This window comes from Bolinopsis microptera, chromosome 8, assembly GCF_026151205.1.
Source record: "Bolinopsis microptera isolate Bmic1 chromosome 8, MBARI_Bmic_1.0, whole genome shotgun sequence".
In the NCBI taxonomy this organism is placed as follows: domain Eukaryota; kingdom Metazoa; phylum Ctenophora; class Tentaculata; order Lobata; family Bolinopsidae; genus Bolinopsis; species Bolinopsis microptera.
The window spans coordinates 7,712,112-7,724,372 of NC_087079.1; the positions used below are offsets into that span (position 1 = coordinate 7,712,112).

At 38.5% G+C, this 12,261-nt stretch overlaps 1 protein-coding gene across 8 annotated transcripts in view; it reads right to left on the reverse strand.

Annotated features, from left to right (window-relative positions):
* Positions 1-12,261, reverse strand: part of LOC134819527 (inactive phospholipase C-like protein 2) — a 101,420-nt gene that overhangs the window by 33,906 nt on the left and 55,253 nt on the right. For all 8 annotated transcript variants that reach the window (XM_063829513.1, XM_063829511.1, XM_063829509.1 and 5 more), the window contains 2 exons: positions 4,859-4,969; positions 4,384-4,459 (listed from right to left, as the gene is read on the reverse strand). In XM_063829513.1, coding sequence (XP_063685583.1) covers positions 4,384-4,459; positions 4,859-4,969 — 187 coding nt within the window. The remainder of the gene's footprint in view (positions 1-4,383; positions 4,460-4,858; positions 4,970-12,261) is intronic.

Genomic DNA, 12,261 nt, shown 5'->3' on the forward strand with positions numbered 1-12,261 from the left:
ATTTTATAATAATCGGAACTGTATATTATGAGTCTCAGTGAATACAGTTCTGACTATACTAAAATCCACGGAGAGCACAGACCGCATGTACACCCGTACATACGTACGCACGTACACACGTACTGCACACGTACACACGATTTCACACGTGTTGCTCAAGTAGAGGAGTAGAGAGAAGGCTACTACTAGTTCCTACAATTAGGACACTGTAAAATGTGTACTGTACTGGCAGTTGTATTATTATGTAATAATTGTGTGTGGAGTTAGCACTCTGGGTACACTAGTAGTGTACAAAGTTGTGAGTGCTGGCTAAATTAGCACAACTGCCAGCCGTTCACAGAATCTTAAATAATAATCTTGAATAACCTTTCAGACTCCGCCCTTATCAGCGCAACATTGGTAGCAGGGTCAATACAGTGAGCTTGTAATGAACTGAGTATGTGGTTAGTGATTGGTATATGTATACCAATGGCCTTTCTGCCGCACTTTGGTACATGTACCAAAGTGCGGCAGCAGGTTAATAGTGTAAGTGTAAGTGCTACGTGACGTCAGTACGGACGTTTTGTACGATCAGACACTTATTGGTAGCTGCGTGTATCAGCGCTAGTGAGTGCTACATCAGCGCTAGTGAGTGCTGCATCAGCGCTAGTGAGTGCTACATCAGCGCTAGTGAGTGCTACATCAGCGCTAGTGAGTGCTACATCAGCGCTAGTGAGTGCTACATCAGCGCTAGTGAGTGCTACATCAGCGTTAGTGAGTGCTGCATCAGCGTTAGTGAGTGCTGCATCAGCGCTAGTGAGTGCTGCATCAGCGCTAGTGAGTAATACATCAGCGCTAGTGAGTGCTACATCAGCGCTAGTGAGTGCTACATCAGCGCTAGTGAGTGCTACATCAGCGCTGGTGAGTGCTACATCAGCGCTGGTGAGTGCTACATCAGCGCTAGTGAGTGCTACATCAGCGTTAGTGAGTGCTACATCAGCGCTAGTGAGTGCTACATCAGCGCTAGTGAGTGCTACATCAGCGCTAGTGAGTGCTACATCAGCGCTAGTGAGCGCTACATCAGCGCTAGTGAGTGCTCAGCAGCACTAGTGAGTGCTACATCAGCGCTAGGGATTTCAGCGCTAGTGAGTGCTACATCAGCGTTAGTGAGTGCTACATCAGCGCTAGTGAGTGATAAATCAGCGTTAGTGAGTGCTACATCAGCGCTAGTGAGTGCTACATCAGCGCTAGTGAGTGCTACATCAGCGCTAGTGAGTGCTACATCAGCGCTAGTGAGTGCTACATCAGCGCTAGTGAGTGCTCAGCAGCACTAGTGAGTGCTCAGCAGCGCTAGTGAGCGCTACATCAGCGCTAGGGATTTCAGCGCTAGTGAGTGCTACATCAGCGTTAGTGAGTGTTACATCAGCGCTAGGGATTTAGCATTCTGCCTGGGTTTAGTAATTATACAATGTTTACTGTAGGTGTGGGTATTTAGCGCACTAGTAAGTTGTAAGTGTGTCTGTGTGTTTTTGTGTTTAGTGAGTGCTATGTAGTGTGTAATGTGTGGTATCTGGTATGTGAGTGTAAGTGGTTGGTGGCAATTAAGTGAACCTGGCAAGTGGCAGCTAGTGTCACGTACTAGTGTACCTAGTGTACGCAGTACCGTGTGTTAGTGAAGGTAAGGTTAGTTTAAGTACAATACAATAACCAGAATACTGTGTACTGTGGGTCCACCTTGGAGGTGCAGTATTGGTTTTTGAGTTCAGGAGTATTTGAAGGACATTATCTAGAGTATTTAACTTTTATTAATTGAACAATTGAAATTATTGGCATTACTCTACAGGTATTTCCTTAGTTATAGAATAGAGTTAGGGTTTCTCTTGACAAATATATAATACACCGTGTATTATTTTACTATATTATGCGATTTTGAAGCACCCAAGAGCTAAATGGTATCAGGTACTTAATGACCTCCAGCCCATTGGGGGAGTATTTAATTTGAAGACTGACCACGAACCCCCCGGCCCCCCACGATAGTGTCTATGTTGTAAGTGTGTGTGTGTTCAGTGAGTGCTATGTAGTGGGGGTACACGATAGTGTCTATAATGGACAGTAAATAAAGACACAGTAAATATAGCGCGGTTTCAACGACTTTACAATTTGTCAAAACACTATATATAAAACTATGTAGACTGTAGAGCCACAATAGTCACGACCGTGTAGACCGATATCCTCCTCGAATAAACTCGTTACTATATATAATAATACAATATTCTCCTCAGATATATATTGTTAATAATATTGTTAAATTAAGCACCGTATATAAAAGTATAAAAATAGAACACTGCCTCACAGAAAAGCCGTATTTCATGTTTAACAGTAAGGATTAACATACTACTTCAGTACAGTGTACACTGAGATACAATATAATATTATGTTTTATAGTAAACATTACTTCAGGTCTGGGAACTAGTTGAGATATATAATTATCAATATTATAGTAATATGTAACGTATTCTGCGATGTGTTTTGTGATCTGATATGAGACATATTCACTATTTTGTGATAATTATATTAAATAACATATCCCAGCAGCAACTACTTGATAAATGATACAGTAAATTTCTCGTGAAACTCTAAACTCTGCACTCTGATACAATGTGTATAAAATGTGTATACAATGTGTATACAATGTGTATACTATACTATACACTGTATAGTCATACTCAGGTTTCATGATACTCCAAATTCCCATTACATGCACATTTTAGGGGAAATATATGCACTTAGTACCAGATAATATGTATATACAATATGCAGTTATGTGTTTAATTAACTTACTGACCCTGGTCATTATAAAGACCCCTAAAAGTTCGTTTTTTGACAAAAATTAAAAACTTCTGTAATTTCATTTCTGTTTTAGTTACGCATTTGATTTTTGGTATGCGTATAGAAAATCGCTTAAACTTTTATTGCATGCTTGGAAGCTGTCATTAGAAAACGAAATGTAAAATGACTCGTTAGCCCCAATTTGCCCTCGACTAAATGCTTCAAAAATTTTACTGATCGAAACTCAATTAGTTGAACTATAGAAGTACAGACATGTGTGAAACGCGATGGAAGTATTTTAAGCGGGCATATCCTGTCCAAACCCAGAATACATGACATAAAGAATTTGGTTCAACTTGTTTGTATGAAATTAAGCATCAATATGCCTATCTTAAAAGTTCTTCCTGTAACAATCTTCTAAAGTTAAATAGGGAAAAAACGTGGTCCATCTCGCGAACTTTCCTAATGACCGGGGTCAACTATGTATTAGTTAATTAACTAACTATGTATTAGGATGGTTATGTAATGAAATAGGAAACTATATTTACTTGTTTCGCATTTAACTATTACTTGTAACTGGACGCGTTGTGCAATAATTAAAATATTTACAAGTACAGCAAATTACGTGTCATAATGTACTTCCTTAACTAGTGTCATAATGTACTTCACAGTTCACTAACTAGTGACATAATGTACTCCTTCATAACTAACCACACTAACTTCTTAAGAGGTTACCACGACAAATAAGAGTTTAAAGTTGGCATTTAAAATTAAAATACTTTATTACAGCACAATAAATATAGTTCACTATAAATGCTATTTCGTACACGTTAGCTTCGTGTTTGTTTCACATGAGAACCGAGAGCGTGACCAAGATGGTTTGTGTTACTGTAAATATTAATATTATGCTTCCTTAATGTAAGATCAGGGCAAGGTTATTATTTTACACAATTAGATAATATATAATAATGGATAACAGCCTCAATAATACGCTGTATTAAACAGAAAATTTGTAGGTTAACATTGAAGGATGAAGGAAACTAAATGGTGTACACAGTCAAGGTGAAGGAAACTAAATGGGCTGTTTAAATATTACTGTTACCAGATCTAGGAAACTAAGTGAAGCGTGTAAATATTGTGTGTACTACATCACATCATTATTACAGTTACTAGGCGTGATAATTACTACTAGGTCGACTGTGAGCCTGTACAGCAGCTGTACGTCACAGTGTGACGGGCAACCTGGACATTCAGATTCATTTAAAGTAAATTAGAACTAAATTATAACTGTGCGTGTATTCTTACGTCATAGCTACGTCATAGCTACGTCATAGCATGGAAATATTATTTCTATCACCAGCGTTATACACTATACAGTAATTCTTGTTGAAATAGGCGAGAAGGCTTTATAATTATAATAAGACTCTGCAGCATTCCACTCGCCAAACGAATCGGTTCTTTTGGGCCAAATCCAATTAAAAAGTAAAACTTCTCATTAAATATTAAATCCAAAACATAAAGCAAATTCTAATAAATTGTGATCTTATTTTGTACCTAAATTTTAATGTAACTTACTTGCGCCGTCCTTTTCGTCGACGTAGGACGCAAAGAAAGTCGGCATGTTCAGATTATCATCCAAAGTGGGGCCGTTCTGTAAAAATTACAAAACGTTTACATTTAACAAATTATCAGGAATTTTAATTATTTAAGTTATTTCAATTCATTATTCAATTTCTCACCCGCATAGGCTGTGAAAGTTCACAGCTTCTTCTGAATGTGAGTAATATTGAAGTGAACGATGAGCATGCCTATTCGCACGTCAGAACGGTTTAAGAAATGCGTTGATAATCAGTTACTTTCGTTCATTCGTAAGACTAGAAACCAGGAATTTGTGCAGCAGTATAAGCAGTATAAGTAGTAGTAACTAAGTAGTAGTAACTAATAAGTAAGTAGTAAGTAATAGTAACTAAGTAGTAGTAACTAGTAAGTAACAGCAGTAAATATAAGTAGAAGTAAGTAGTAAGCAGTAACTCAGTAAGTAAATATCTACCTTCTTCTTCCTTTTCCTCAGAGTAGCAGCGGAATTAATAATCTCGTTATCGGAGTCATCAGAGTTAACGGTCCCATTAGAAGATCCTATCTCTTTGTACAGCGACTTTGCCTGAACAATCATAACTTGGTCTCTTGATTATATATGTAAAGTCAGGATAATTACTAAGATTGACGTTAGTATTTTTAAACTTATACAGTACTATGAAAATAGCTAATAAAAGGTAAAGAACGCCTATAATACTTATTAATACTATTTAGTATTTATGGTAATATGGCGACAGCTTATTTGTCGCCCACGTAAACTTTAAAATTGGAGCAAACCATTCATTACTATAAATAAACCACCTGGTGCCTGTTATAAATATCATTTTCATTCCCAAATAAAGCTAACTTGAGACGTTTTATATTATTAGTATAAATACTCTAGTAGTACCTATATATAGGTACCTATATATATATATGGACACGTTCATTGAAGTTTGAGGATATTGGTAAATATTAGTGACCCTACTAAATGGCACGATGATGTAAAATGTGTCACACTATAAAACTATATAAACCCTCAATGGTAAGGATAATCGTTTCATCCTCTAGATAAACTTTGTCGCATAACGATATCTTTATCAGACGATAAGATATCGCTTAAATGCGGCCGGCAGTGAGTTGTAAACTTTGTCACACTATAAAAATGTGACAGAGTTTATATGGACCCCTTGTTGCCGTGTTTGACCAAATTTTCGAATTTCAAATTTATAGGATAGTTGCATATGACTATTATCTACATATTTAGCTACTTTTTTCGTTAAATGGTAGCACCATGTAAACTCCGTCACACATTTAAGAAATTTATATGAGGGATGTTTATGACATCCTGACAAGAAATGCCGAATAGTCTAGCATTATTTTGTGAGCTGAATGTGTTTGGAATTGTTCACATATTTCATTGTTATAGGCAAATACAAATACAGAAGGCAGAAATAGGTAAATTTAGTCACATAAATTTGTATGATATCTCAACATGTGTGAAATTGAGTAAATATTAGTATACCAACTTAAACACCCTATATTACGTACTATGGATCAATTAACAATATTTCAACCATACGCCGGTCATATAAATTATTATATGGCAGTGATATGTTAACATTGGCAAAATTTCAACACCTGAACAGGGTAAAAATTTGTAAATTTCGTCACAAAAAAATATTATAACTTTATTTGCTCCGTGTTGGCAAAATAACTAATTTATCGACATAGTGATGGTGATAAAGTAACATTATATACTAATTGAGGTATGATTCTTCAAAATAGGGGCAAGAAATGTAAATTTCGTCACATCAGCCATAGCATTAGTTAGATAGATTTTCTTTCATATCAACTGCCCTTATTATAGCTAGAATGGATTTATACAGGAAATATAGAAACCCATGCCCATTTTTCATCACATTGAAATTATACTGTTGGGGCAGGAAAAGTAAATTTCGTCACATTTCGGTAAATTAGTGATATCAAACTCAGCATTGTTAAACTTGGGTTCTGATTTGCTGAAAAATAACCAACCAATAATTCCTGGAAGAAAATTGAATTTTAACTGAGGTATGGTTCTTTAAAATAGGGGCAAGAAATGTAAATTTCGTCACATACGTAATTTTAAAATTTAGATATATTTTATTTCCTACCAATAGTCCTTATTATAGTCGGAATGGATTTATACAAGAAATGTAGAAACCCATGCCAATTTTTCATCACATTGAAATTATACTGTTGGGGCAGGAAAAGTAAATTTCGTCACATTTCAGTAACTTAGTAAAATTAAACTCAGCATTGTTAAACTTGAGTTCTATTTTGCTAAACAATAACCAACCTATAATTCCTGGAAGAACATTGAATTCTAACCGAGGTATGGTTCTTCAAAATAGGGTCAAGAAATGTAAATTTCGTCACATACGAGTACGTCATTGTAAAATTTAGATACAATTTCTTTCACGTGAACAGTCCTAATTACAGTCCGAAATGATTAATACAGAGATACAGGAAATATAAAAACCCCTGCCCATTTAATAATGTATGTAATATGTTAATCACAGACTATTTCATTCTATAATCATTGCTTCCAAATTTAACCTATTTATGATGTCGTATCATGTAAAATCCGGATTGGAGTATTATTTATGAGTCGCATTGTTGTAATGTATCATTGTATTGTTGTCGTATCATTTTGTGACGATGTTTACATCAACTGCCCTATACTTGAATCAACTGTATCCGTGTATCGTCCTTATATAGAGTTTTCCCGCAAAATGTAACCTATTTACGATGTCGTATCATTTTGTGAGGATGTTTACAACAACTGCCCTATACTTGAATAAACTGTATCCGTGTATCGTCCTTATATAGATTTTCCCCGCAAAATGTAACCTATTTATGATGTCGTATCATTTTGTGACGATACCTTACCTTTGATACCTTTGATCTGCTTCGTCGAAACTCGACAGGCCATCAGAGTTGCTGACCACCCCAGAGAGAAGATGCCTCTCGATCGTTACGCCAGTCCAGTATAGAATTGGAGTTCGGTGATGTGAAGCCCCGGATTGGCGGTTTATCCGGCAAGGAAAGCATGAATGCCGTCATATGATGCTTGAAGCCATCATGTTTGGAGACTGCACGTATGTGCGAAGGTATACAGTTCCAGAGTCTGGGACCCATTACACCAAATGATGTTTCATATAGAGTCTGGTGAGCAGCTGAGCTTTTTGTACGGACAGCTGGAACCTTAGCAAGGGTACCCAATCGTGGATTTACTGTGAACTGTACTTCAAGGTCGTTGGATGTGAAACCATGTAGGATTTTCCACATGTGCATGACAATGTAACGTTCTCTGCGCCTCTGAAGTGACATGAGGGACAGGGTTTTTAGGCGATCCCAATAATGGAGATGCTGTAAACCATGGATCTTTGAAGTGAAAGTTCTTTGTACACTTTCAAGCTCCTGAATTTCATACACTTTCGCCGGATTCCACAGAGGAGAGCAATACTCTAAGTGGCTACGGACTAGTGACTTGTATAGTGTTAACATAACACCAGTATTGCGAGAGTGGAAGACACTGAATACCCATGCTGCCATCTTCCTCGCTTTATCACAACTAGATCGTATGTGTGATGTCCAGGACGTATCACTGGATACTGTTATACCGAGATCACGGAGCTGATCCACAGGACTGAGTATAGTACCAGTTGATGTTCTGTATTGGAACTGTTCATGGACAAAAGGAAGCTCATAGAGAGGATTACGTTTGTTGGTAAGATGGCATATGTACTCAAACTTATCCTCATGTAGTGCCATGTTGTTTCTTGATGACCACTCAGTGACTTTGTCAAGATCAGACTGAAGCTCAGTAACATTATGTGAATCACTGATGGATCTGCAAATTCTTGTGTCGTCAGCGAAACATCTTAACGTTGAATGCAACACGCAGCTAGCAATGTCATTAATGAATATTAAAAACAGTATGGGACCTAAAACTGTTCCTTGGGGGACACCACTCATAATAAGAGCAATGATAGACATGTGACCATCTACAACAACTTGTTGAGTTCTATTTGTAAGAAATGACTCGATCCAGATGATGATTTTGGGATGAAAACCATATAGCTGCAGTTTTTTGATAAGAAGTTGATGATCTACTTTATCAAAGGCCTTGGCATAATCCAAGTATATAGCGTCCATGTCGTCACCATTTGATAACGCCTCGATGATGTCATCAAAATGATGAAGCAGCTGAGTGAGACAACTTTTCCCCGATCGGAAGCCATGCTGTTTGCTATTGAGAAGGTTGTTTTCTTCGAGGTGGGCCACCATCTGTTTTCATAGAACTCGCTCATAGATCTTAATGACATGAGAAGTTAACGACACAGGTCTGTAGTTTCCCGCAATAGCACGACTGCCTTTTTTGTGAAGTGGAGCAATGTTTGATGTCTTGTAGAACTTCGGCACTGTGCCTGTAGACATAGAATGCTGCCAAATCATGTGTATAGGTTTGGAGAGTGCTTCTTTGCACTTCTTCAGAAGCAGGACTGGAAGATCATCAGGCCCAGCAGCGGCACCCGGCTTAATTTCATCAATAGCCTCCATTATATCAGCAACCGAGAATGCCAACATGTCATCAATGAATGGCTTCTGTAGAGAAGGTGACTGAAATAATGCATCATTGATGTTGGTGGCTGAAGGGTCACTGAATACACTGCTGAATTGACGCTGGAGGATGTTAGCAATCTCTTCAGGATTGGTGCAAGTTCTCTTGGCTTCATTGAAAAGCATTGGAATACTGCGTTTCTGCTTGGAGAACTTTTTAGCATAGCTGTAGAAATATTTTGGATTGCTGTGCACTTTATCTACCGCCTGTTGTTCACGGTAGTTAAGGTCGTGGTTTATAGCGTCTCGCATGTCAGCGTACACACTCGAAATCTGGTTTCTAAGTGACTCCAAGTGAGCTGTTGTAGCGACTGGGTTTTGTTCAGCCAAATGCAACCGAAGTTTTAATTTGCGTTTCTTGCGAGACAATGTATTAACCGGTGAACCTCGCCTTTTGCTAGATGCCTTTTTCCTTGGGCACCCCATCTCACATATCTGAAGAAGGACAAGGTTCAACAGTTCAGGAAATTCTTCAGGATCACAAAGTTCCCATAGTTCACTCCAGTTAACAGAATCAAGGAGATGATTGATTTTGTCATAATCTGCTTTGTAGAAGTCCAGTGACCGAAACGAAGGAACACTGAAATCTGGGGGTACGGAAGGATCTGACCGACATGGATTATGTGACAGAAAGATCTCAAGAAGCTTGTGGTCAGACAAAGGTGTATCAGTCACCGAAACGTGTGTCACAAGATTAGGAGCATTGGAGAGAAAAAGATCAAGGCAGTTGTTCAGCCTAGTAGGTTCCAGAATATACTGACTGAGGAAGTTGTCTGCCATGAAGTCAAAGAGAAGAACTGCCGACTGATTTGTAGCAGACGATGCACCAGACAGAATTGCACCGGATTTCCAATCAATCATAGGGAAGTTGTAGTCTCCTAAGAGGCATGTCTCATATGATTCATGTCCAGATATATAATCAGCCATATACTCTAAACATGCTTTGAAACTGGCCATTGGGGCATCAGGAGGACGATAAAGGACACATATGATCATTTTTGCTGTTTCACATTTACAAAGTAATGCTTGACAGATCTTATCATCAAATGTCTGAGAGCTGGTGATGGGGAGGCTTTCGTGAGAATAAAGGAGGACCCCACCACCTACCCTAGTACTTCGATCACATCTAGAGATATTATAATGTTCAATATCTAACTGTGAATCGTGGATATAAGGTTTCAACCATGTTTCAGTAAGGGCAATAAATGGAACAGAAATATGTTTAGATTTCTGCTCTACTTTATTCCGGGTGTATGGGATTTTCCATCTGGTTGAGCTGCGAGCACTAGGGTTAATGGATTGCACATTCAGCAAGAGTGCTGATGAAATCGAGCCCATTGAGGAACTGGTGTCACTTTGAGTAGGTTCTGTATCTCTAAAAAAGAGGTTGAATGTTGAGAGTTGCCGGTCGTTTTTTCCGAAGGCTCGTTGGCAGCAGAAGTACTCTCAGTGCGCCTGTAAGATCCCCGATCTGGACGGCTCTCACCACCTGGATGTTTGCCGTCCTTCTTCCGAGTATCTTTATCTTTGGAGGGTTTCACACGCTTAGTTCCCACCAGATGAACTAGAGTGCATTGTTCTTTAAAACACTGCTTGTGTTGAACCGAGTTTTTGCAGTGCTTTGGGTGGTAGAGCTGACACTCTGAACCTAAACTACATCCCCCATTAGAATCAGTGCCGAAACGTGTAAACTTTTTACAGCGCTTAGGATGAAGCTTGCTGCATGTAGTTTTACCCTGGTGGAGAGTCCGTCCACTTATTCCGTGAGGGCATTTCCCCATTGTGTAGTCAACACAGATTGTATCATCCTCACTCGGTTTGATAGCCGTAGGTTGTTGCTGCTGCTGGTGAACTGCATCCAGTTTCTTAGATAGTTCATCTGCGTCGATATCCGGATGTTTATTTTCATTAGGAGTTGCCGTCTGTGAAGGATGGGTTGAAACCGCTACACTAACAGTTGAAGGATAGCGGTGGCGATTTGATTTGGAACGCTTGCTGGGCACAGGATTATTTTGCGTTAAGCACAGTTTGCAGAGCCACACAGTACCATGAGGTAGCGCTGTTGGTGACTTGTGGAGATTAGCTGCAGCTTGAGTGGTTTGTTCGCAACTGTGAGAGCCTTGAAAGCACAAGAAACAACGCAATACAGGAGAAGTTGGAGACTCAAACTTATTGCAATATTCTTCATCACACTGCCCACAGATGGTAGGAAAAAGGGTTTCAATTTCAAGAATAATGCGCATAGCAAGAGCTGGCTTATTACTGTAGATTCGACTATTATCATCAATTGTCGCAATCTTAAAGAAGCTTGCACAGGCGTCAAGTGTTGGTACTTGAAATCTGGAACCACCGAGAACAGTTCTGTTATTGGATCGGTCCTTAGATGGATCATAGGCCGTGAGAACAGACTTCATAAGTGCATCTGCTTTTGGATTCGCCATGAGACCACCAATGACCAACCGAACCTTTTCATCAAAGTTTTCAATCATAATTGTGCATGTACAATGTATAGTATCCGAAAGTTGCCCAGTATACACTACACACACTGTGATGAGTTGTACGTCTTATCTCAAATGGAATTTGCTGATAAGGGAGTAACAAAAACGCAACAAATGCAAAATCAATGATATAACAATGATATAACGATGTTTACATCAACTGCCCTATACTTGAATCAACTGTATCCGTGTATTGTCCTTATATAGAGTTTTCCCGCCTTCCACACCAAAATCAGATATAAATGATTTCGGAAATTCACCCAGAATTTCAAATTCCATTATATAATGTGACAGAATTTACACCATTTCCCAATAACCAAGTGCATGTATTAGCTAACTTTTCAAAACAACATATTTTAGGGCTATGATTGGCAGAAGAACCATCAAATAATGAGTTGAAAGGGTTTTGAGGACACCTCACAGTAGAAAAGAGGTCTCGTATTCTGAGTGTGACAAAGTTTACGAAATATTGTCTTAAAGCCGTTCGATCCGTGCCCTTTAACCAATGCTGTATCATAATTGTTAGATTGACCTAATCTACTATATTTCAGACCAAGGAATGATAATTGGGCAGCTATGGTAAACAATGTCACAAAAATGTGACATTTTTTACATTATAGTGCCTAAAAGCAATACATTTTATTTCTGAGCAGTGCATATGGGAGTATGGGTCACGTGGCTAATGTTCAGAACTTATGAACACGCTAGATTA